This window comes from Colletotrichum godetiae, assembly GCF_030913485.1.
Source record: "Colletotrichum godetiae strain CBS 193.32 chromosome Unknown BDP55scaffold_112, whole genome shotgun sequence".
In the NCBI taxonomy this organism is placed as follows: domain Eukaryota; kingdom Fungi; phylum Ascomycota; class Sordariomycetes; order Glomerellales; family Glomerellaceae; genus Colletotrichum; species Colletotrichum godetiae.
The window spans coordinates 27,945-52,809 of NW_026851360.1; the positions used below are offsets into that span (position 1 = coordinate 27,945).

A 24,865-nucleotide genomic window follows, 5' to 3' on the forward strand; every position below is an offset into this window, starting at 1 on the left:
TCTGAGTCGCAAGTACAACGATACAAACAAAGATGGGAAATTGTAGTAATGCCTAGAGCCTCTTCAACGGACTCAAGGCTTCTTAGCCCAGATAGAGTAGCCTCCCCACGGTTGCCTCAGCCGCAAGATGTCCCCTTCCTGTTTCCACTCATTCTTATCCGTAGTGACAGTTTTCCCCTCCCAAACAAATTTGTAACCGCCGAACGTTCTTTTCTCGACGGTCACGCGTTTTTCTCTCCGCGAAACTCTATGTTTCGCTCGGTCCCTGTTGCTCGGGGCGGCTCGAGATGAACTAGCCTCTGGTTGAGGTTCAACCATAGGGGCGTCATGGGAGTCACCTATCTCCATAGTGTTATATTGGGAATCCCCGAGGTCATTGTCGGCTTCTTGCAAGTGCTCCGTGTACGAAAAGCCAGTGGCCGCTATGCTGCCTGATTCGGCCTCAACGACTGGGTCATGGTTTTGCTGTTGCCATTCTTCCTCTCTCGCCTGGCTGTCCAGCGCTGAGATATTCTCCTCCATGAGACGTTGCTGCTCCTGCGCCTCGAGCCGCTTTTGCATTTGGGCAAGTTTGAACATCCAGTCTGGCGGCGCCACTAGGTAGACCAGGGCCCCGAAGTCCTCAAGAGGACGAATCTCCTCGTTCTTCACGAGACTTCCAAGTCGATGCCATTCAAACTGTCCAAATGGCAAACTGATGTCAATGTAAGCGCTGCTATCGCCTCGCGTGTTGCCACCGAACAGAGGTTGAAGACATTTCGTTGTGCTGTTGATCACCCAAAGGCGGAATGTTGTCCCGGATGTCGTCTGGCAGTATAGTTGAGACAAGCTGAACGCCTCCATTACCAACAATGACTTTTTTTCCACGTCATCTTCAGCTTTCTTGACTTCAGAATCTCGAGCTCCAGGTCTCTTGTCCTCCCCCGTGACAACCTTGGTTTCTTGTTCACCATCATGCGTTATTTCCGACACGGTTCGGTCGAACTTGAGATTACTGTAAGCATCTGGATAGTCTTCGCGAGCGGTAAGAAATCCTTGTGCCACTGGATACATGGCTTGATTCTCGAGATCCCAGTATGAGTTTGTGTTGGCCTCGCGGGGGTTTGTATGCACATTTTTATATCTGATACGCCTCCCAGTTGCGAATGGGTCGACAAGAGCCATGTTATGAACGGCAATCAGAGTGTTGTTACGGCCAGCTAGTCGTAGTGAGTGTGTTTGCAGAAGTTAAGGCTGCGATACTAAGTAACAGTGTGTCGTAGTCGTGGATAGCTTCCTTGAAGCTATGTCTGTAAGTCGTGAGGTAGGTAAGGCTTCGGTGATCAATCGTAGTCTCGTCAGAAGGATTCTCAGGGAAGATAGCTGAAAGCGATCGTAAGATCTGATATTAAGTTGATTGCTGAAGAAGCTATGGAAAGTCTGTCCTTGAGCCCGGCTCAAGTTCATCCTATATACAAGTCCCGTATACTATCTGAACAGTTCCTTTGTAGTTGGGACCGACATCACGATGTCGGTCCTACAGGGGCGGACCGCCTTTGTCTCGTCGGTCCTGTTCATGGCCCGCTTCTCGTCCGTCGGTCCTTCTTATCATCCCGTGACTTGTCCATAGTTCTTCCGACCCGAGAGGAGTCATCCTGAGTTCGTGCTTCCGCATATATGGTGTGGTAGCCGCCGCAGGTCTTGTGGGGCAAGACCCTGGCCTCGTCATACGTGTTGGGTCGTAGCGAGTGTATGGAGAGTGAACTTGACAAGACTGATCTCGAGACTACAGCCAGGACGACAATTTATATTAATTATTGAGTTAGGTCTTTTGTTCACCTCATTTTCTCATTTTCTCATTTTCTCCCTCATCAGGCAACAGGGCACAGCTTGTCAGGCACCAATCTCCCCATTCCTTTGTGTCGCCATGGAATACACTTGCTTTGGGGCAAATTCCTTCCTACTCGTCTTTCCCTTCCATTTGGCAAGACTTTTCAGAAGTTTCATGTCCAACCCCACCAAGAATTAATTCCGACGGTCGCATTCTAGCCAGCAACTCTCAATGGAACAATCGCAATTAGGCAGAGATATAGACATCTGCAAAGCTGTTTCTGAAAAGTAGGACAAGTGTTTGTCCTGATGTTCCAAAAGCCAAAAGAGCGGTGCTAAAATTCAGACAGCTACATGTGAATGGAGTCGAATCAGATCAGCATACGGTCCGGGATCTTGACAGGAAAGTCCCGGCACAGGGGTCTCAGGCACCCATTGCGATCGTCGTTGACATGACGGATCCAAAAGGGCATATACGTGTCTTCGACAGTGCATTGGACCAAGTTGGTGTGGTTCAGGGCGGGGAGAACAGGGGTCAAATGGTGATGGTAACTTGGAAAGAAGATTGGGGGTATATTTTCTTCGGGGAGGGAAGCTGCACAATCTACCATATCTATGCTAAGGAAATGACCTGATCCGATTCCGTCAAGTACTTGATCACTTCTCTAGGACCGCATCTGAATGTGATGAACGGCCACTGTTCACTGTCAGGGACCGTAAGTGATTGTTGTAGATCCGATCGCCTGGTCAGTGCCAGGAGTCGGAAAGTAGTTTCCACCGATATGTTGTAGACCTTCCCTTTCAGTGGCGCTATCCAACATCAGCAGGTGTACCAGTCGGCCGGAAAGTGGGGTTCAACAAACCGTTGCTGACTGGTGGACCGGTGCTGGGCTCAGTGGTGCCGGCCTCACTAAACACTTCTTCTCTCGGTGATGTTGCGCGCCTGATCTTCTGCGCGGTCGACTGGCTATGCGCAGCCGTGTCGCTCATCTTACGCTTAGTTCGGCCCTGCACTTGGCCGGAGATGGCTATCGTGGCATTAGAACTGATCCGGCCACCTGAGAGTTTACCTATCATTTGCCCCAATTTTTGCCTTGAGTTCAGTCTTGTAGCTCTTGATATTAGCCCCGAAATTGACGGCAACAGCCTGCAATAATCCCGTGATTTTGTCCTTCATCTCGTCAATGAAAGAGCTGAGTTGCCCGATTTCGTATAGAGTGGTCGGTCCGAATGTAAAAGCACACAGCAAAGACATACGGAATCCCAGGTCCTCATGAACCTTGGTCAGGAATACGCATGCGCCCTTACGCTTTGACCGTGTCGATGATGGGTCGTCGGACTCGCGACCGTCCTCAGGAAACAACCCGATCGAGGAGCGAAATTTCCTGACGTGCTTGGGGCTGGGCGAATTGTGGGTGTGAAAGTGGTTGATAACATTTAGCAAGGATTCAATGTACTTTTCCATGTCTGCTTGTACCACAAACGCCGGATACGGGCGGGGAGGATCAAAGCATACAAAAAGAGCTGGAAAGCAGGAAAACAGGAAAACAGGAAAACGGGAAAGCAGGAGAATGGGAAACTGGGAAAATGGAAAAGGAGTCGAGAACATAGGTGACTGGAAGAGCATATGAAAAGTGGTTGTCGGCTATCCTCGGTTATTCTAGGCGCTGTTCTGGGAACACCCGTCGGCCTACGGTGGGATGACTCATCATAGTTCCAGCTGCAGCGCTTCCAGATGAGTTTGCTTGGTTTCAGGCTCCTCACATTCACAGATCGATAGAACCGACATGGCGAAACGTAGATCCGAGACACTTGCAGTCAAATCACCGGCTGGCTCCGTAATGAACCGAGATTCTCTTTGCGATTTCTCCTACCTGCAAGAAACGTTCATCATGCTCTGTTCAAGACGATGACGAGATCTATTTGTGTGCCACGACTCTGCGGACTTTGCCGCTTTGAACTCCAGTACGGAGATGACATAGTGGCAGGCAAGTCTTCCACAACCCTTTTCAGTCCCAGTCCTCTGACCCCCTTAGTACGGCGATCCGATAGGGATATTTCTCCATCGTACAAGTATAGTATCGGTGGTTTTATCGATAGCACTCTGGATGTCGATTATGTAAAGTGTCGTGGACGATGCAACCATGATGAGCAACGGATTGGGTGCCATGTTATCTGCGTCGAAGTTACGTCTCCGGAAACATTCACGAATATTCTTGATGTTGCAGCACATGCATTCGAGCCTCCAGCAATTGCGGATATACGGCGTATTCGCTGGTTCCAGTCCTATTTAGCCGATCTCCTTCAAACAGCTGATTGCCGCATCTCAGATTTGCCCAGAGAAGTCTTTTCTGACATCGCTGCCTGGGCTTTTGATGATCGATCGACGTGTCACCGCTTGGCCGTCTACTTTGCCAACCAAACATGTGCCAAGACCGAGGGCAACGCTTCTATCCAGATTTCGGAGAAGGTCTATGCTAGGCACGTTGAATTCGAAGGTGTTCAATACATCGGCCATCTGAGGAACACGCCCGGTGGCAACCAAGATTTCCTTTTGTTTGATCCAAGCCTCTCGACATCTATCAACAGCTTGTACATTGCAAGCGACCATCTCGGTATCCGTTGCGTGGTCTTCGTCGACTCATCGAAACCATGTACGATTGAAGAAGAAATTGGCCTATGGTGGCAAGCCGTTAAATTGGAAGACATTGGCGGCCTCATTCAGATCCGCAGTGACGTGAGCTTCGGTATACCCCAGCGATTCTAGGCGAGCGTGCTAACTCAGAGCTGTCAGGGTTTAAAACTGCGTGAGCTTGTCGACGATACAATAGTGTCGCAAAATATCTACTGGGGTCTCCCGTATCTCTCGTCCGTGTGTAGCCGATTCGAAGAAATCTGTGATGCAGAACCAAGCAATCACATGTCTGTAGTATCTTGCAACGATCCACAGACTACAGCCTACTCACTTTGTTGGAATTGGGAGATTCTGATGCTCCATGCGCACCGTGTCGGAGAGAGTCTCGACTTTTATCAGGCCTTACGGACGATGGATGAAGCTGCGATATGGCTTTACACGCCACTTCACGAAGGCGAAGTACTGACGCAAATTTGGAAATTCGAGGGCGAGCTGAGGACTGCAATTGGCTTACTAGTATGTGTTGATCCGTTCATGTTCCATGTCGAAGCCTGCTCACAATGCATAGCTCGTAACGGATCAAGGACGTTCCACCTTTCTAGGAGTGCAGCCACGGCCAAACTGGGGCCGATCTAAGTGGACTCTTCTTTACCTGCCTGGCAAGGCCACAAGTCACATTTACGCTGAGACGACGGCTTGTGGCGTGCGAAGACTCGGCTTCCCATCACCTCGACCTGAACATCAAGTTCAAAATCCAGCAGTCGAGTGGCCAACCCCATATCCTATCTCTCGTCACGACGAGTATTACGCCTGGAATAGAGCTAGGCTTACGGACGTGGTTGAGATTGTCCCATGCCATCGCCAACGCATGGGCAAACCAATCATTATTGGACTTCTCCTTCGCTATGCCGACGGAACCTCAGCCTGTGTTGGTCAAATCCGACTTGACTGCTTACAAAGAGCTACGACTGTCGACCCGAATTCTACGCTGTGGTTAGGGTTCTGGTTGACTGGTGATGGGCCTTGCGTAGGGAGCGCCATCTTGGCCAAAGAACAACCAATCGTACCAGCTTGCGAAAGTTGGTTTGAGGTGGAGTGGCGCGACGACCTCCAGTGGTGGTTTTCCAATAAGAAATGCCGACTGTCCCACCAAGAGCGTCTCAGTCCTGATACCACCAAGAAATGGAGGATATTTCGTTGAAAGCGATGGACCTGGGGAGCACCATCTCTGGTTGGTATTAATCAACCAGGTAAGCTGGGGTAGTCCGTTCTGCAGATCCGTCAAAGGGTCCGTAATCCATTTCAAGGTAGTTGCAGCATTCAATGTCTGAGATTTGAGACCCAAAGCCGTTGAAGCTGGGATGGTGACCATTTCATAGCCGGTTCATGTGACCTAGCGGACGGATCACCTGACTTTCAGCTGGTTCGAGCACACTTAAGAGTTTGCGGCAGTTGCTTCCTAGATGACTAGATTCCGAATTCAGCTACATCAATCTATCCCCACGTCTGACTTTTGTCTATTAATCAAATGGGCCGCTTGCCGACTGCGTCCGAGCATAATATGACTCGAATTGGCCCCGTGTCCCGGCTGAGGTCTGATTTCGCTGGCAGCCGAACAGTGTTATGGGTTATTCGTGACCGGCCCTGATTGCCATAGCTGACGGTCTTCATCCCACTTGGAGCACATTCAGGACAGAACCATGTCCACGAGAACCAGCCTTCCAGGTGTTTGGGGGAATCGCCATGATCAACAATCACGATACTCCGAGTCGATCTCGAATCAGTATTTATTAATGGAAGAAATTGCTAGGCTAGGTCCCCTTGCTGGCAATCGCGTGCGATTCATTACGGTGATGGACTTCCGCCCCTCTCTGCATGGCTTCGTCGGCCTGTAATACACAGCTCGGGACACACGATGAGATTGCCTGCCTTACACCTGTCGTATTGGAAGTCCAATTCGACCTCGAGGCAAGGGGCCCGCGCAGGGGCCACTTACAGACCGCACTTGCAAGATCCACGGTCTGCCCAACCTACGGTTGGAACCTCCCTTTTACACCTTACGCAGAGGTTAATGTATATCAATTTGACCTCTTCGTCACCTACGGTTCGAACCAAATCCCCGGGATAGGGATACCAACACATCTGTGAATCCGCATGGCGCTGATCACTCATGTCCCATCAACCGACAGGATGCAGTGATCTAGGGTTTTCGATCTCCCAGAACCAGCTCATCGGTCCGTGAGGTTTGTCGATACAGTTGACCTCCGCGATCCGGAACATATTGTGGAACTGGGCCGTCTACATGACCCGGTGCCGGTGGTCGGTAGCAGATGGGCCGGAGCGGGCGCGCACTCGCAGTTCTTGTGCCAGTTGCTAGGCACCCTGTGACCAGAAAAAAGCCAACACTGTAGACAGAGTAATACCTCGGTAGTATCTTCTTCCTATCTTTTTTACTATTTATGCTATATTAATGACTATTCAAGAGAACAAAACTTTAAATGCAGAAAAGACTGCGTAAATCCCGAAATCACTTTGAGCATTTTTGTAAAAAAACTACTTTGTTTATATAAATGAGCACAGATAGAAATAGTAATATATGTGTCGACTTGCTAGGTGTTCGCTTTCTTCTGGTCACAAGGTGCTAAAGTGCATTTGGTGACAGTGTAAAAAGGAAGGGCTCGATTCCGCCCCAGAGGTAATGGAAAAGTTGGGTATCTTTGACATGTAGCCACGAAGGTGACACTGCGTTGGGAAATATGAGCAGGACATCCCGTGTAGTTTCCCGGCTTCACAGCCTGCGCCAATGAGAACAGTATCTGATGCATAGTTTTTGTACTCGCGGCAACCAGGTCTTGGCCCGATGCTACTTCTTCATCTTACAGGCGTCGACCACCCTTAGAGCCATCCTGACCCCGACTCTCCTGCTTTGATCTACACGGCAAACTTAGAATCACACAACAACTCCAGGTGAAGGTGAGGAAGGCTATAAATCATCCATGGAGGCTGAACATCTAGTGGGGCGTGGGATCAGAGTCACAAGGGGGGGAAGGCGGGGCACGCCAGGCTGGCTACGACACGAATCAAAGTCACTTCCATGATTAAAATGTAATTCAGGCACGCCCCTCCAGTTGGGTGAAGTATCCATGCAGTACGGAGTACCTACCCATGCTTGTAGCTAGCTTCAGGACCAGGGAGGCGTGTGCCTGCGCCCCTGCACCTCAATTCGTCCCAAAGATCCTGTGGGTGTGCTCTTTCATCCTTGTCGGTGCACGGAACAGAAGCAAGGTGGGCCGCAGCAGACTTCGTCTTGCGAACAGAGTCACGCCTGTGTGCCTCTTCAGGTTTGTACAAGCCACGTCTCCGCCGTCCACCTGCAAGCTGTGGCCTCCATGCAGAGACGTAGGGATTCCGGCTGGAGCAGCCTCATCTCGAGCGCAGACTCCCGGCCAGCGAGGCTTGTCGCTAAGTAATGGATACATATTCACGTTGGTAGTGCTCCCCAAAACCCTGCAGAGATTCGTTCACGCCTAGGTTCATCCCTGCTGAGATCGAAGTATCGGACCATGATCAGATGCTCCAGCCCGGCCCCGCACCAGAACTTCCGCCTCAGGGTTGCTACCAACAGTTCACCTGCCCCTTCCTATCTCCTGCTTTAAACAGAGCATATAATTGGATAGTTTGCGGAAAGCATTCTTGCCGCAAACCCAATTGGCGCCTTCCCCAAGCGCGCACGCATTCTTGTCGGCCCAACCCCGCAGGACAGCCGCATGAACGGCCGATCAAGGGGCCTTGGCCGAGCCCAGGCGGCCGAAGATGTTCGTGGGATGCGCGCGGCCCCCCCGGCATGCGGGTTAAGGGAGTTCACGGTGTTAATCGATTTGACTGCTGTCTGAAGGTCTGCGAACTCCGCGGTGGAGTGGCCATAATTGCTCTTGAGGCCATGAGTTTCCATGATGACTGCGTGACCCCGAGTACATGGCGCCAACTGATTTTTCGAAACGGGCTGTGGCGCTGCTAATTTCTGCCTGTTCAAGGATCCAACGCTTTCGCCGCCCGTGATTGGCATCGGGATCGGTGGAATATTGCTCCGCCGACTAATCCGGTCGTATATCAGACCCGCTGAATTTATCGCTCCATACACCATCATCTTACTTCTTCCTTGGTCCGACACCTGCAGTCATGTCGCACCCAAAAAAGCCCCATGAAGTGGTAAAATTTCAGCACGTACGTGTTCATCGCCAATGCGGAGCGTGCGGATTTCTATTTGTCTTCGGAGATCATCTGGTTGCACGTGAGGGGCCTTCACTCCTTCCCTACGAAATGGCTTCAGCTGACAAGGATTACTGCTCAGTGCGCGCCTCCTCAACGCGTATTATCGCCTGTGATGCATCAACATTTGCCGCAACAGGAACACCACAAACCCGTGCTACCTACCTCTTTTGTCGGCATCCGCATTGCAGAACGTGCTCAGCGGCTGCGGATACGGCCACCGTTCACAGGGATTGCTTCAACCTCTACAGCTCGCGAACAGAACTCCCAGACAAATTATACAGACTACTGATATTCTCAATTGCGAGGTATCCGTGGCCTCGGAGCACAGCCCTTCTGCTTCCTCCCACCTCGGATATCACGCGCGCCAGCAAGCGCGCCATAACGCTTGGCATTGCCGATTTCAAGATGCCCGGACTTGCAAAGCTTCCCCCTGAACTGACAACAGTGATTCGGGGGTATTTGGGGCAACATGATCTTCTGCGTCTGTGTTGCGTGCTTGAGACTATCGACTTCATACACCTCAAGGGCCTTGATTCGCCCTTGTCGGGACCACTTCGCCAAGTCCAGTTCTGGCACCGAGGGAAACTCCCGATTATAGCTCGGGCAGGCTCGTCCTTCCCGATAGAGATGACGATTGATTCAAGGGGCATTAGGTGCATAGAGAGATCCGGGTGTTCGACTGCGCAGCTGCGATCCCCATTTGATGTGTACACCACGGTCGGCGTTGATGACGACTTGGTTATTAATTTTCAAGTTGGTATCGTTTGCATCTTTAATGTTCGCTCCTTTTCTGACGTCTTTTCCCAGTTCGGTGTGGGCCGTCTTGCAACGCCCCCTCCATCAGGAACGCTCCAACTCACGGACAGGCCTAATTTGTCACCAGAGGCAGGCTTTCAATTTCCGTCCCCAAAGCACGGTGATCGACTCGCCACCGTTGATCTGGATCACTGCTCAGGAATCACGTTCTTCCTGTTTAACAGGAACTTGCATGCGATTCACGCTCATACACCCGCGGCGCCAACCGCAGATGCCACCTTCGCACAGATTGAGATGACAGTTCAGCCGTTCGTGTCGTGGGTCTACGTCCCAAATCCCCCTCGAGATAAGATCTCAGCGTTTGGGGTTCGAATCGGGATAACACAAGGCAAACTTCAATTGAATCAACGGACTTATTTCGTAAGCTCATACTTCACAGAACCGGTTGGTTTGGCTGACAATCCGAAGGTTAGGACACCCCACCGAGGAGACTTTTACATTGGTCCACCACCAGTTGGACCGGGGCTACATTATGCCGTTCACACCACGTTGCGATCGACTCTTTTGTGTGTTGTGGCGCGGAACAACCTTGTCGTCATTCGGGGGGTGTTAACAGAAGGCGATGCCTGCTCAGTTGGCACCCCTGTAGTCCCAGGAAACCCACCAATTCAAGACGCATGCCATGCGCTGGCTATACTGTCATGCGTGAAATCCATCTGGATATTCCGCGACAAGGAAGCACAATTCTGTCGGGGTCTTATAGTTGAGTATCTTGATGGCACAGAAAAGGCGTTGGGGCTGTGTCGCATAGGGGTTGATCTAGCTGAGAGATGTGGTGCCGTGGAGCAGCTCTCATTCAAGGATGTTGAGCAACAAGAGCGCCCAAAACACCGGATGGTGATGGTGAGAGGTTCCCGCTCACAGGGGAAGGACACTTGCGACGATGGAGAATGGACGGTTTGCTCTCACGGGGACACGTTGGAGGTTTGGTCGACAGCAACACAGATGGTGATGACTAAAACAAAGCTAAGCGACACAAATTCGTCGGATACGCAAGCTAAAGTACTCTAAGCCTAGAGCCAATCTTCGACATTCGTAGAGAAATAGACAGTGCCCGAATTACCGACATACTTGTAGCCCTTAGCCATCGTCCCCTCCACCATGCACTGCGCTGGTTCCCATCTAGTCTTGTCAGTGTTGACTTCGACGCCCTCTCGTGTCTGAATTTTCGGTCCCTGGCTTCGCTGTTTAATCGCAATGGCGAACGTGACGCTCGCTGGGTCTAACTCCTCCAAGATCACGTCGTCCGCCATGCTGTCGTCCGATTCGAACACGTCGTCAAGCAGCTGCGGGTCTCGCTTGATTTTCTCGAAGTATTCCATCAGAATTGCTTCCGACGTTCGAAAGTCGAGGTAGGACGATTTGTCCCCCGAGTCGCCATAGGCCGGGAGTGCGGGGGTCAGGAAGCCTTGCCCAGCGTCGAAAGCCCAGATGCGGACATTGGGACCCCATATACTGCACGTCCACATTCGTGTCTGGGCGGGGTTCTCCAGATAATATTCGTAACAAGCGGTGAACAGCTGATGCTCCGCATCTAAGACGTCTTGAGGCCCAGACTTGGCCTTCTTCAGCTCGACCATGACCTGACAGACGAAGTCTCGGCCGTCAAACCGTTCAATGATAAAGTCGACCCGTCTCCGAGATTCCAGATATGTTGGAGGCTGCTCAGGGCCCACGACAAATTCCTTCTCGTAAAAAATCTCCTTCGAAAAGAGATGGTTCCACAACCGTTTAGTTGCGAACTCATCGAACCTCAACGAGTCGTCGATTAGTCGTTTGACTAAGGGGTCATCTGAAATACCCATGGCGAGAATGATTCGTTTTGATGGGAGTAAAATGTGTGAGAGTTGCAGAGACGGAGAACGTTTAGAGGGCGGCATCGAGTTGGATGTCGATGTGATCCTGCAATTTAGACTATTTGCAGAGCTCTGTTGCCGCCAGATCATGCCCGTAACAGCCGCCGCCCTAATTAACGCTTTCGCCCAGGGTTCGTCCTACGCGCCGTTGGGTGGACATGGGCTCTTGAGCTGATGTTGCGGACCTGATCCTCTGGGAGACGCTGGCACTTGCCATGTCTGGCCTAGTACCACGCTAAGCCAGGTATCCATGCAGGAGACCTAATGTGTGACAGGTCCTGCATTCTATCCAACCAGCAACAGATAGCTTGAAAATCTTGGGCCGATCGATAAGCTCAGATAGGTGACGGCCCCTACGACGGGGCCTGTTTCCAGCGATCGACGGATAATCCTCTGGGAATAAGATGGTACCACAATGAACGGCTACATGTACTTCGTGAATCGCTACTCGCTCAGTGTACTCCGTATTTTCTAACACACTCCCCATAGGCTAATGTAGTATTGTACAAAAATGGGTCTCCTCGGTTTGAGCCCTGCCTCGCGATAACCACCACTCTGCAAGGCAAGTCTAATACCTACGCGGCCAGCGCAGCCATAGGGCGTGGGAAGGTGGACGTATCCATGGGCAGCTTGACATTTTCAGAGATGTCAGTGTCTGCCAGTGCCGAGAGCCTGTTGTTCGCCACCGTTCGAGGCATGTGATAATAGCCAGTAATCCGGAAACAACGATGGGATCCTCACGTTGTCTGTCATATTCGCAAATGTTATTGGCCGTCGATTTAGAAAGTGTGTCACTCACATGACGTGCTTATCTGGGTCCATTCAAAGAAGCAGCTAAAGCGCTACGCTATGTGGCAGTAGTTGGACTTTCATTTCTGGCAGCGTGCTTGAATATCACTCATGTTTGACCAACAGCAATCGGACGAGGCCTTTCAGCAGGATACCTCTATAGCGTACATTGTAGAGCAAAAGAAGCCAACAGGCCAGCTTGACGAGAGCCGTGTCTGCAATCAAGTAAGCTTCAGTCAGGGCCGAAACGTCCTCGCGCAGCTTGGCGACGGTGCCCACTCGTTCCCCTTTTATCAACCAATCTGGAGCTCTTCCACGCCCATACATCAACTGCTACTCATGGAACAGTCTTCCTTCATAATCGCTGATGGTCGTCCTGAGGTAGCTCATGAGTGGGCATGCACCAACAGACAGTTCAAAGACTCTGTCAACACAATACTCCGTGCATCGTCGCTTGCGTCTTGTTCTAGGGGACAGGGACCGGTTCTCCAATCTGCAGAGCGATCTGGAGGCTTGAGGACTGAGGATGGCAGCGAACCAAACGAAGCAGGTGCCGACGATGAAGAAAGCCAGGCGGCGTTACGACTTCAAACCCTTGGTCAAGTCGCCGAGAGAGGGTGAGCGAGGGTCTGGTCATTAGGTCAATCCTCGATCAGCTCCTCCTACCGGACCAGCCTAGGGATGGTGGTCCGAATGCTCATGCATGCTAATGCTCATCATTCGAGGCCCTGTACGTAGCGAAGATTCTCATAAGAGTTATGGAACGTTAGATAGTGCTCCTCGGCCTGACAACAACAAATCAACTTGAAACTATACCTGTCGTAAAGCTCTGTTCCTCATCTGACTCTTAGCTGCTGCTCTACTATAAATGCCCCATTCCCCTCACAAGATCTCCCTGAAATCTCGTTGACTACACGTCTTCTAATTACAACTTATATTTTATTATAAACGCAACATGTCGGATACCGGTACCGTTCCCGAGCTTCCCTCCATCAAGAAATATACTGTCCCCCGAACAATTTTTATGTACAGAAAGACGATCGAGTCACAGGGCAAAAGTATTCAGCAACTGGAAGCTGTAGTCTTCGCGCAGCAGGACCACGCTTATCGGCAATATCAAACAATCCTGAAACTACAAGAAAAAATACTGTATCTGCGGGAGCTCCGTGTTCTCCAGCAGAACCATATCGAGAAGCAAGCCAATTCGTTAGTACGAAGACGTTTTTGTCTCAGCCAGCACTTGACGAAGATCGTGTCAATCAAAAGCGATCTGCAGGACATTGCGGATAATTTGATGGAGACTCAGAATTTTGCGCAACAAACGTCGTCAGAGCTGCCTGATTCTACGCCTTCAGAGAGGCTAGAGAAATGCGTTGCGAAATTGGAGCGGTTTGTTGAGGAGACCCTCGCTTGTTCTATGGCAGGGTTGGGACATGAGAGACGCGATTGAGCAGAGAGTCGAGTTCTGTTCTTTGAGACAGGAAGGATTTGGGGAAACAGACGCAAGGAGCTGGTTCTTCTACTCGTGAGGCAGATACTGTCACACACGGAGTCACATAAGCCAGAAAGGCATGCATACGGGGAAGAGTATTTTGTGATGAGATAGAGGAGCAAAAAGATATATGAATTTGAGGCTAAGCACGAGCTACATATACTGTTCCACATCCGAGAGATCACCTACAATGCCGTAACGATTCGAGATTGTTATTTTGGGCTCATGACTTTCAAGGTTGGCACCCGGCGACAGTGATTCTAACTCTCCCGTGATGTCCCTCCTTGCCCCACTCTTTAATAGAAGCTTGGAAGCCTCAGTGTTATCATACAATACTGACACAAGAAAAGCAGTGTTGCCATAGTTGTTCACACTGTCCAGAGGCTTATCGTCAGTGGCACGCCTTACATACGTATGCATCCTACGCAGTAAGTATCTCAAGATATCCAAAGACTCGGTTTCGAGTTTGAACTCGCGCTGTTGTGATTCTATCTGACGGGTTATCACAGTGCACTGGTCCGGCAAGTAGGTGCAAGGCAGTATCGCCGAGATTATCGCGCTGGAAAGGATCCACGCCAGTAAGGAGGAGAAGCTGTATGACGTTCACCTTGCTACCTTGAAACTGGGCGGCCGGAGTGCGGAGTAGATGGTGCAAAGTTCTCCCATTGTTTCCCGGAAGTTCCAAATTGGTATCGATGTCTGGATTCAACAAGAGCGCCTGTATCATGTCCGTCCCTCGAATGCAGGCGTCGTATAGAGCCCAGCCATCTGATTCCGTAACTATGTGCCCTTGCTGAGCAAGCAGTCGAACTCGCGCAATATCTCCAGAGAGTATGGCGCCCACAAGCGGATTGCGGCTTGGCCATACCTCGAGGTCTGGCGGGGTTCTCAGAGGTTGGATCCGGGAGCGGTTATTTCCCGAAGCTCTGCTGTAGTTTGTGCCGAGTGCATTTATCTTACAATGGAATACATACATAGCGTTGTTGCTGCAGTTACTAAAAGATCCGTGGCCCAAGATAAAAGGACCCTTTTTCAGTCAAGAGCCTTCCATATCGTGGCTGATTTGTGGTTTACCGCGGCGTTACGTTTCGATGCAGCCTCTAGGTACAACTAGGAGACTTTGTCGGGCCAGCCACGCAAGTTGGAGAGCCTCGACCTCGTTTAAAGACGGAGTTGACCCAGAATGTCTTAATTCGACATATGAGCTACGATGCCACACGACCTAGAAAGGTACGTGCCCTTCTATAATGCACCTCCGATTTCTTGTTTCTTGAATTCGTACCTATGAAACGGACAGCAACAGGGTTTTTATTGAGCTGTCTCTACATTTCGTGAACGATCATTTGCGCTAGCTAAGGCGTTGGTTTTCGCAGCAGGCTTATTTGGTGGTCTGAACATCTTCAGGCACGGCCAGGCTTGATTCTACGCACCAGAACCAGTCCAGACTCTCCTCTTCATACCGCGTAGCTGAACTTATACGATGACTTCAGGACGTAATCAACTGGACCACCGTGTGCCATGTTCCTTTCGAGCTAATTTTGATGTGCATTTTGGCTCGCATCTGCCAACGATAAGAAGCAATGGCAAGCAGCTGGCTTTTGGCGTATAAAGCCAATACCTCTTCATCCCATCCCCTTTTTTCTGCACCTTCTGTCGAGATCTTAGAATTTGAATCCTCAGCCTTATGAACGCCGAAACATACCCGAAGACCAGCAAGTACCACAAAGAACAGAGATTCAACTGTGGAGTCTTGCTGCCGAGACATATGTTCGGTACGAAGCCCTTCCGACGCCGCAACTTCTCCTATTCCATCCACCCCAAAAACCCTATCCTGAGCTTCTCTATCCTCTCATCTAACGTCGAAATTTCCTCCAGATTCCCTGGCTGCAAGTATGGAGCATGGTCTCAGACCTACACCGATGGCGAACTGCATCTCCAGAGCGTCTGCACTTGTCGTTGATGTTGGCCCCACGGTCCAGCCGTGGTTAACTCAGACACTTCGGGGCATCCGCGAACAAACGGAACCGCTCGACAGCGTCTTCCATCACCAAATATGTCTGATCAAAACGCTCTTGACTCCGCAGAGCATTTGGTATCTTGCGTGCATCATGGTGCCCAAGCCTTCAGAGACAGAGCTGCACCAAAGCGCCAACCAAATATCCGACTTCCAACTTATCCACATCAAGGCATCCGTCATTCGCGTCGACATGAGGGAGCAAAACGAGGTGGTGTCAAGCTAACCGGCGAGTCGATCAACTCCCTGATTAAGTACCACAAAAGTTCCAACTGCGTTGGGATCGTGGCTAAGATGCAACAGCAGGCTAGAAATGATCGAATGCGAAAGAAGGTGCGCGAGGACTTCCTACAAGCTATCAAAGAGTTCGTGTTTCGTACCAACGTCTCCGCTCTGAAAGGTCTTGAAGAGGATGGAGCCGGCGAGTTGCTTGGCGATGATAGTGAAAAGGTAAAGAGAATCATTTTGGGCATGATGGAATCACCTGATGGCACCTCCGGTATCTCTCAATTATCTTGTACAGGATACTGTGAAAACTATTGTTTTTCTGTTGATCCGATCAACACTGGATAGGTTGAGTTGTCCTTCCAACGAAGTACCTAGCTAGACTTTCATGTGACTATAATTTAACCTGGAATTTCTGAACTAAAATCTTGCTTCCGCAGCTCTCCATATATCTCAATTGAGCCGTGAGTGACGCCAGACAGCACGCGCGTCTTGATCATATCGCTTGGCCTTTCAGCCAAAGCCATGGTGTCCATAAGTGACATCGTTTGCCGGTCTCCCAGAAGCTGAACGTTGTCTCTCTGGCTGGCAAGACAGGATAATTCCACTCAGAAGATTAGGAACTTTCATAGTACAGGGCTCTACCTTTGCCTTGAGGCACTCAAGTCAGCAGCAAACTGCCTACTGCTCAACGTATACGGGTTCTTGATTATAGCCCGCAAGCGGAAGAGTATGATCAGCCCGTATTATCAAGCGATGGAATTCGCACAACTGAGGGCGAATGCGGTAGAATGGTCTTCGATGCAGGGCAGCAAAGAGTTGAGGGTCTTTCTTGCATTGAGGAGTCGAGTCTACCACAACCCAATGGTATCAGGCAACCTACAGCACCAAGGCAGATGCGTCTTCAAATCCACCCACACTGACTCGGGTTCGGTATTTCCAAACGGCCATGCTACATTCCACATCATGGAATAGGAAGCCTGAATGGTGTCCATAGAACCCTGCAGCTTGAAGTCTTGGATGTACTGGGGCACGGATTGCTCGTGGCATGGGTAGAGCTAGGGACTATCCGAAAAGACGCTATTCTTCCAGCCTCTTTGCCGTTCCTTTGGCTTTTCGGTGTTATCGATGAACCACTGATAGAGGTCTTTCAACGTCATCTGGTGTGCCTCTTGGCCGAGGAGGGCCTTGTAAATCAGATCCGCGTACGTTTCTTTCCATTGCGTTCTGCTGACCTCGCTTTGAGCCGAAGCTTGCGACGTGTTGATTGACATGCCCACGCCGTTGAACCCTGTGCCTGAATCGAGCGGAATAGGGAAAACGTCCTTCCCAGGACAGACTCCTAGATGTAGATTGCCATCCCAGTCGTAAGGGGTTCCGATGCAGACGGCTTGGCAATTGGATTGGCATACGTTGCCGATGTCATGACTAGCATCGAAGGCGGTTTGGAATGGGTAAATATCCTCCTCTTCGCTGATCCATCGCGACTCACGAGAAGATGCGGTAGCATCCCGTAGTTCCATCTCGCTGGTCCTGCTTGATAGATTGGAAGATGACCTGTGTGATGTAAAGTGAGGGTGTCCAAAGCACGGTGAATGGAGTGGTAGCGATGTCGGAGACGCACTGTGACCGTGGAGAGTGTTACTCCTTATCAACGCTGCGACGACGACGTGGTAGAGCAGTAATGAGCCGCTTCAACTGAGAGTCTTTCTGCCACCTAGAATGACGAGGCATCAGATTTTGACGTCCCGGATTTGCCAACCTCCATTTCTGCCATCGCAGATCCTTTTGACGCAATCTAATTTCGGATTTGTCGCCAAACGATGCTGCACAGAGCGGGCTCAAAGTTGGCAGGAAAGCCATTTCGTGCCTGACGACATGATTTCACCGTATCTACGTATGTATACATACAGTACATACATACGAAACCTATAGCAACAAGTGTGTGGATTGATTTCTCTCACACACAAACGCAAAAGTGTGGAAGATCGCAGCAACGGTCTTTGCAAAATCATCCCCAGCTTGCGTTTTGAGACCACATATTCTACTGCCCAACAACTTGGGAGATGTCGTCAACACTACTCAACCGCCAAAGCGACTTGTGGAACGCGGAAAGAGAACACCAGCACGAAGTTACGGGGGAAGCAGTTCAACTCCACTATGAGCGTGCGAGAGACCTTTGTCGAAGAAGTGGTGAGCAGATGAAGAGAACGATCCCAAACAGCGTCATCTAATCGACCACAGGCTTGACGGTGCACGACATCCTTCACCTCTCGCCTAACTTCTGGCGCTTTCACTTCGATAGTACGTTACCTCAACCGCGAAAGATGAATCGAAGCTGAGTTCCTTTAGTGATCGCTGCTCGAGATATGACCGCGTTCGTGATCGCAACGATTCATTTGAACCTCTGCATCGGGACAATCGGCCGTTTCGCAGACGAGCGACCCGACTTGGCAGCCCTACTCGACGATCTGCGACAGTTCAAAGTTTGCGGTGAGTTTATGTTGACAGAAATTGAGCACGGCCTTGATGCCAGAAACCTGGACACGACGGCGACGATGCTCGATGATGGGTCTTTCGTGCTGCACACGCCGGCCCTCGGCGCCGCCAAAGCGATGCCGCCAACCACCCCGTTGGCTGGGATCGCTCGTGTAGCAGTGGTTTTTGCGCGCCTTCTGGTCGGGGGTGAGAGCCGGGGTGTCAAACCCTTTGTCGTTCCCATCAACGACTCGACCCGGATGCGTCCCGGGATCGTGTCAAGGGTCTTGCCGGTCCGACCCGGCACGAAACCGTTGGACCATTCCATCACGACGTTCAGCAACGTCCAGCTTCCTGCAAGCGCGCTGCTCGGTTCGTCTGCAAGAGCCGAAGACGAGCGGGCGGAGTTTCTGGACCAGATCTGGCGAGTATCCGTGGGAACGTTGTCATTGTCCACCATGGGCGTCTCCGCCTTGAAGGTGGCCGCGTGCATCACGGCCGTGTACAGCGAGCGTAGGAAGGTTGGGGCCGGAAAGCACGGGAAAGTGGTGCCTATCATGAGCTTTAGCACGCAGCAGCGCCCCATACTCAAGGCGCTGGCCTTCGAAGAGGTCCTTCATGCTTATGCCCAATGGACCGTCCGGGAATTCACGAACCCCGACACCACCGCCGACGTCCGTAGAGGTCTTGCCACCGCCTTCAAAGCACTCGTGGTTCGCTCATCTCGTTTGCTCGTCGAGCTGGCCGAACGATGCGGATGGCAGGGCCTGTATGCCTACAACCAGATCAATGAGCTGGGATCTACGTTTCAGGGAAATTCAGTCGCCGAGGGTGATACGCTGGTCATCAGCATTCGTATGTGTTGTATGATGCCCTAAGCTTCACTCACCAACTTGTGGGGCAGGCCTAGCGTCGGAGCTTCTAGCACAGAAATACTCCCTGCCTCAGCCGGGCGATCGAACAAGTCCTCTGGCCATGTACGAGAGGGGAGTTTTCGATGAGATGGCAGCGAGAGCGGCCACTACGTCGAGCGGCCATAGAAGCGAAGAATTTAATGCGGCGATCCTTCCTCGCTGCCGAACCATGGTGGAAGCTATCGGACAACGCTTAGCCTACGAGGCAGCACTGCGTTCCGGCAACGTGGTTCCGGAAGTGCTCAATCTCTTCGAGAAATGTTGTGTCCAGGAAGACGCCAGTTGGCACGTCGAGCATCGCAATGACAGCCGGGCACGGATCTGGACAGCAGAGGAGAGGGCGTTTACTAATTTGATGCCCCTAATGCCGGACCTGGTAAAGAGGACCAATGCGGAAGATTACATCACAGCTCCCATCGTCGATGGCGAAGCCTTGGAGAACTTTCTTACGCGTTTGCCCGCCTATGGCAATGAGTGGGAGGGCACAGGAAAGCCAGCTCGGGAGGCGAAGCTTTAGACGTCGGTGGATGAGAAGGTCGGAGCTACGAATAGGGCGTATCCAGACGATGTCAGCTGACCAACCGCTGAGAACCATGTCGTCGTGGCCGAGGTTTGAGGCGATAGAAAGACAATGAAAGATGCACTTTTGCAGACTGGCTTATAGAGATCCAGTGAGTGAACGTCCGTAATGCCCAGATGCCGATTCGGGCGTAGGCTCGATATTTCCCAAACGGCTGCAGGCAACAACCTAGGCACTGCGTGCCGAAGAACCCGGTATTCTATCCATGATTTCGCGGTGTAGGAAAGTGTGCCGCCTTGCCTGAGGCTTACTTGCAATGAGACAGTGGTAAAGACCCACACACTCAAGATATCAAGTAGTTCCGTCTATGCGACATTTCAACACAGCGGATAAGTAATGCGAGGTAGGTATTACATCTTTTTGTTCACTTCGGGTGCAAGCATGATAATGTGGTAATTAACAGTGAATCTTTCAACATAGGAGACTGGTATTCTATGAGACGGTTGTTAGAATCTAGCCGAACAACCAGCACACCGCGATATCACTATGCATCTATATCGCTATCTTGTTGAGGAGGGAAGGAAAGGCCTCGCTCGCCCCTGACCTTCTGTCTGTAGGACATGTGGAGGACCGCAAGATGAGCGAATGTCATAGCCGGGCCAAGAGTGACCCCGGCTCCCAACGACGTAGCACCCATGACCGACGCTGATGAGTTGCCGGCCGCGTATAGACCGTCAATAGCATTGCCATGTGTATCTACCACGCGCCCATATTCGTCTGTCAGCAGACCGCCCTTGGTGCCGGCGTCTCCCGGAGTCACCCGTATGGCATAATATGGGGGTTGATCGAGAGATCCCATGTTTGGTCGCTTCGCGCTTCTGTCCCCGACGAAGAGGTGGTAGTTGCTGCGGCCCTTGCCGAATAGCCCGTCGACTCCGTCGTCGCACGCCTGGTTCCACGTCTCAACCGTACGCAACAGGCCTTTCGCTTCGACGCCGATCTGAGCTGCGAGACTGGCCAAGTCGTCTGCCCTGAAGATGTGGCCGCGAGCCAGGGCGTCAACCGGCTCGACCCTAGGGCCAAGCGACCCTAGAGTGTACCGACTCCGGTAGTTCCAATCAAGTATCAGCCAGGCATTGTTGTCATCGCCCCGAGACCGATGATAGAGCGCACGACCCACGTCGCCGTACGGGTCGGCCTCGGAGAAGATCCTTGACCCTTGCCGGTCGACAACAATGCAGTGGGGCTTGCACAGCTCAAACAAGGCGGTCGTGAGCCTCCCGCTTCCAGGATCGATGATTGTGGGGATCCACCACGCTTCGCCCATGAGCGACGTGGCCGCGCCGACCTTGCACGCTGCTTCCAGAGCATCTCCCGTGTCACCTTCAGGTTGCGTCAACGTCCACTCCGGTCCGATGAGGGGCAGGTGTTCCCGTCGCAGATCTTCACGTCGAGCGAAACCACCGGCCGCCAGGAGGATCCCGTGGGCATAGACCTTGAACATCCCGGAATCTTTCGACTCCACAACAGCGCCACAGACGGCTTCCCCTTCGACGAGCAAGTCTTTGAACTTGGTGTTCACCTTAATCTGGACGGCGGTACTCCCCTTGCGGAGGCAGATGTCTAAGAGCTGCGCGACGAGTGAGCTGCCCATGCAGGTCGGCCTGGCCATGGTTTTGCTCCGGAAAAATGCCCGCAGCTTCATCCAACAAAGTGTGAGAAGGTCGATGGCGGACGCGTAAGGCTTGGTCAGAACGACAAAGTCGTGAAAGTAAGCCACCGGTGCCGAGTGTCCAGGCCGGCGCAGGCGATCAGCCCAGCATCCCAACGTCCCGGCGTCGAAGGGACAGGGGTCCAGCGTCCGCCCGCCTGCGTCCATGGCACCTGGAATCTCGGGTGATAGTCGGGGATTGGAGAGTGTCTCCACCGGAGGCCTAGACGGCGGAAGAAATTGACCATCGCGGGTCCACCAGCCAGGAAGGCGTCGATCCGCGCGGGGGTGGATTCCGGCCCAGCGCCTCCGCTAATCGCAAGCGCATCTTGCAGGTATCGGCGGGCAGCGTCGCGGGAGTCGTTACAACCGGCTGCTTCGGAGACCGAATTTTGAGGAATCCATATGGTGCCTCCAGAATACGCTGTTGTGCCTCCGATCTTATCACTTTGCTCGATGACCAATGTGCGAAGACCAAGTTGCTTGGCTGTGGCAGCGGCTGCCAGGGCAGCGGCGCCGCTGCCCACCACAAGAACATCGATTGTGTGGTTGGGTGTTAGCTCCATATCTTGTTTTGCTGACCTTGTTCCCGGCACGTCATGCGGAGGTAAAAGGTATCACAATAAGAGAAAATGAGAGAAAATAAGAGAAGAGCAACACTGAAGGCTGGGGTCCAGAACCAAGTATGACTTGCTGCGACGGGGTGAGTACAGGCGTCTTGTTTGGGGTCAAGGTCTCGAAGATCTGGATGCTCAAGTTATGTACTCATGGCTCCATAGGCGTGATACGTAGGCGAGATTACTCGCACGGGACATGCATCTCTCGGGACCACTACTTGAGTTTCTACAGTGTATCCCCCGAAACGATTCTGGACCAGTGATTATCAACCTGGGCCGCGGTACATAGCCGATGTCGCGAAGTTGCGATAGTCTTTTTGAGTCACATCAAGATGATGATTCGGCACAGAATGCATTCGTGCTGCAACACAAAACCCACTTTTCGCAACTTCTGCGAGGTTGAGCTGGCACTGACGAATAATTATTGGAAACGTGTAACAGCCAGAATCAGGGTACATACAGAAGCAAAGATAATGGCACCGATTCTCATTAGAGGGTCAACCGCTTTGATCAGATATTGGATACAGCTGAATTCATGTTTGGCCATAACGAAACATACTGCCTGGCCAGCTCTTTTCGCCATGGGTCAACTTCATAACCCTACAGTATCGAAGACCCTCTACTGGCCTTTGCTATAGACGGTTTCCTTTCGTTGCCAAGCACTGCGAGCTTAGCATCGTGTCACTGGCCGAGAGGAAACAGCAAGCATTGATAAGCTGAAATCGTCTTCAAGTGCGTTCTCAGACCGACCCCAACTGTTCAAACTACAGATGCTATACTGTGCTACACAGTAATCCTAAGGACGTCATGTTTCGACTACAACAAACGCCTCGGTAGGGACCTTGGTCTGGATGGTATCGTGATAAGCTGCAAGTAGATAGCCATGCATATAGAGATCGCTTTCGAGCTCCCAGGTCGGACACTCGTATCCGATCCACTTAACCCCGTAGAGGACCGCGCCATTTCCGGCCTCGTGGTGCCCCGCGATTGACTCAGGCACGTAGCTGCTATGGCCATCAATCATGTGAGGACGCTGAGCACATTCTGGATCATATGTTGCTTCCTCTTGGCAACACACTTCATCTTTTTGGACTTGACCCACACAGGCTGGACACAAAGTTATGCTTACTGTGTACATGTGACCATAATTTAAAGTGCGAAAGTGACTGCTGTTAAGGCAGGTTATGGATACCTTGAAGTAGCTCTTGATTACACGGTGCCCCTCGTACTGTCGTACACCATTAAGACCCCACATTTTGGTTTGCAAACCAACCGCTACAGTAATTACCAGAGGTTTGCGGAGGCCCATCACAGCAGCTTTCGGCTTCTCAAACATTGAGAGTGTTTGCGAGAGAGGAAGTGACTTATGTATGATCAAAACTGTAGAGCGATTGGCCATGGTCAGAATCTCCGAGCACTCAAGATTTCTTCCATGATTGGGTTGACCAGGGCTAAGATAGGTGCATTAAACGGTTACCACCTTTAGCCACGCACTGGCAATGAGCCACGGAGACCAGAGTCACGCCATGTCAGCAATCCTCAGTGAACTTACGCCCTCTCAGACACCCTCCCACTCCATCTACTTGCCGCCGGAGATCCTTGCCATGGCAATGGCATACTGCGATGATAAGACTCTCCGATTACTAGCGCTGTGCAGCAAGCTGTTTCGGGTTATCTGTACGCCACTACTTTACCAGCGAGACTTACAATCGCCCGCTCCTCGTTGTGTTGCCTGGGCGATTTCCGAGGGCGAAGACGACTCCGTTTCACTATGTGTACTTCAAAGAGCTCAGCAGTTGGGGGCGGATTTTGAAAGAAGACTGCCGTACGATTGCTTTCTCGGTCATTGCGGTACTGACGTCTTTGAACCCCGACGGGACTGCTTATTCCGAGGTACAGAGCTGCTGTCAGCTTTTCAGCTTGCTCTTCTGTTAGGTCGCGACAAGCTTGTTGCTTTTCTTTTGCAGAACGGATTTCATGACCAGGAAGTAATCATCGACAACAAAGTTTGGTCTTTGCTTCCGTTCAAAGCGACTCATGCTTCTCTTTGGGAACTAGACACCTCGATTGCCCAGCTCTCTGCATCGGACGGGCGTTTTCAAACCGCTTTCGAGCCATTCATTCAGTACAACGAGTTCGGGCCAACCTTTGCGAGGCTTGGAACACTTTCTTTCGCGCCCTGGTTTCCAATGTCGCAAGAGGAAATTCTACAGTATGTGTACGAGTGTGGAGTCAGTAGCTTCAATATGGGTCCGGAATTCGAATTCAAACGTAGGAGAATGTTTGTTGTTAAAGCGAAATCTTTCAGGCCCAGATGTAACCTGTGGTAGGAAGTCTGCTATCAAAAATTTGCAAACGTACACGGATCGGATCAAGAACCACAAGGAAAGCACAACTGTTGCAAAAGAAATGACGCGGTAGCCTGTAAACCTGGATAGTTTTGTTCCTCATACAAAAACTCAAATGTAAACACTGCCGAATGTAGTTCTGCTATCAAGCAAGAACCATCCTGGAACATCGACGATGCTTGACTGCGACTATAAGTGAGATGCTGTCGCGTTCCTGCAATACACAAACCATAGGACGGGTATTGCCACGAGTCATGGCACGCAGCAATGGGAATACGGAGTGTGGTAAAGTGGCTTAATCTATCAAAGTGGAAAAAGACAAAAGAAAAAGGTCTACATACGAGTTGTAAGTGATATACACGTGATATA

The 24,865-nt window shown here is 51.3% G+C and overlaps 11 protein-coding genes across 11 annotated transcripts; 6 read left to right on the plus strand and 5 right to left on the minus strand.

Annotated features, from left to right (window-relative positions):
- Positions 1-72: 72 nt before the first annotated feature.
- On the minus strand, positions 73-1,164 carry BDP55DRAFT_568362 (uncharacterized protein; the record flags this gene model as incomplete). Its single annotated transcript, XM_060570677.1, has 1 exon — positions 73-1,164. One exon carries the CDS (start codon positions 1,162-1,164, stop codon positions 73-75), a length of 1,092 nt encoding a protein of 363 aa, XP_060421694.1.
- A 1,484-nt stretch (positions 1,165-2,648) lies between these two features.
- BDP55DRAFT_54483 (uncharacterized protein) lies at positions 2,649-3,577 on the minus strand. Its single transcript, XM_060568519.1, has one exon. The coding sequence runs from the start codon at positions 3,434-3,436 to the stop codon at positions 2,876-2,878; it is 561 nt and encodes a 186-aa protein (XP_060421695.1). The 5' UTR covers positions 3,437-3,577; the 3' UTR covers positions 2,649-2,875.
- A 141-nt stretch (positions 3,578-3,718) lies between these two features.
- Positions 3,719-5,645, plus strand: BDP55DRAFT_699307 (uncharacterized protein; the record flags this gene model as incomplete). Its single annotated transcript, XM_060577878.1, has 4 exons — positions 3,719-3,797; positions 3,846-4,546; positions 4,604-4,960; positions 5,013-5,645. 4 exons carry the CDS (start codon positions 3,719-3,721, stop codon positions 5,643-5,645), a joined length of 1,770 nt encoding a protein of 589 aa, XP_060421696.1.
- A 2,775-nt stretch (positions 5,646-8,420) lies between these two features.
- Positions 8,421-10,610, plus strand: BDP55DRAFT_687453 (uncharacterized protein). Its single transcript, XM_060576572.1, has 4 exons — positions 8,421-8,735; positions 8,796-9,469; positions 9,524-9,892; positions 9,941-10,610. The coding sequence occupies exons 1-4, from the start codon at positions 8,624-8,626 to the stop codon at positions 10,541-10,543; spliced, it is 1,758 nt and encodes a 585-aa protein (XP_060421697.1). The 5' UTR covers positions 8,421-8,623; the 3' UTR covers positions 10,544-10,610.
- A 217-nt stretch (positions 10,611-10,827) lies between these two features.
- BDP55DRAFT_505278 (uncharacterized protein) lies at positions 10,828-11,337 on the minus strand (the record flags this gene model as incomplete). Its single annotated transcript, XM_060567660.1, has 1 exon — positions 10,828-11,337. A coding segment is annotated over one exon (510 nt), but the record flags the coding sequence as incomplete, so codon positions are not given.
- A 951-nt stretch (positions 11,338-12,288) lies between these two features.
- BDP55DRAFT_639195 (uncharacterized protein) lies at positions 12,289-12,798 on the plus strand (the record flags this gene model as incomplete). Its single annotated transcript, XM_060573211.1, has 1 exon — positions 12,289-12,798. One exon carries the CDS (start codon positions 12,289-12,291, stop codon positions 12,796-12,798), a length of 510 nt encoding a protein of 169 aa, XP_060421699.1.
- Positions 12,799-13,076: 278 nt separating this feature from the next.
- Positions 13,077-13,811, plus strand: BDP55DRAFT_687460 (uncharacterized protein). The gene is made up of 2 exons (XM_060576573.1): positions 13,077-13,570; positions 13,602-13,811. Exons 1-2 carry the CDS (start codon positions 13,133-13,135, stop codon positions 13,704-13,706), a joined length of 543 nt encoding a protein of 180 aa, XP_060421700.1. The 5' UTR covers positions 13,077-13,132; the 3' UTR covers positions 13,707-13,811.
- Positions 13,812-15,248: 1,437 nt separating this feature from the next.
- On the plus strand, positions 15,249-20,052 carry BDP55DRAFT_774341 (uncharacterized protein). The gene is made up of 5 exons (XM_060581207.1): positions 15,249-15,894; positions 15,987-16,182; positions 18,153-18,212; positions 18,261-19,241; positions 19,291-20,052. The coding sequence occupies exons 1-5, from the start codon at positions 15,562-15,564 to the stop codon at positions 19,815-19,817; spliced, it is 2,097 nt and encodes a 698-aa protein (XP_060421701.1). The 5' UTR covers positions 15,249-15,561; the 3' UTR covers positions 19,818-20,052.
- A 312-nt stretch (positions 20,053-20,364) lies between these two features.
- BDP55DRAFT_738573 (FAD binding domain-containing protein) lies at positions 20,365-22,324 on the minus strand (the record flags this gene model as incomplete). The annotated part of the gene is made up of 2 exons (XM_060580388.1): positions 21,777-22,324; positions 20,365-21,741 (listed from the first exon to the last, which is right to left on the minus strand). Exons 1-2 carry the CDS (start codon positions 22,095-22,097, stop codon positions 20,365-20,367), a joined length of 1,698 nt encoding a protein of 565 aa, XP_060421702.1. The 5' UTR covers positions 22,098-22,324.
- Positions 22,325-22,870: 546 nt separating this feature from the next.
- BDP55DRAFT_738597 (uncharacterized protein) lies at positions 22,871-23,484 on the minus strand (the record flags this gene model as incomplete). The annotated part of the gene is made up of 1 exon (XM_060580389.1): positions 22,871-23,484. The coding sequence occupies one exon, from the start codon at positions 23,482-23,484 to the stop codon at positions 22,954-22,956; it is 531 nt and encodes a 176-aa protein (XP_060421703.1). The 3' UTR covers positions 22,871-22,953.
- On the plus strand, positions 23,478-24,754 carry BDP55DRAFT_687468 (uncharacterized protein). Its single transcript, XM_060576574.1, has one exon. The coding sequence runs from the start codon at positions 23,648-23,650 to the stop codon at positions 24,476-24,478; it is 831 nt and encodes a 276-aa protein (XP_060421704.1). The 5' UTR covers positions 23,478-23,647; the 3' UTR covers positions 24,479-24,754.
- The last annotated feature ends 111 nt before the right edge of the window (positions 24,755-24,865 follow it).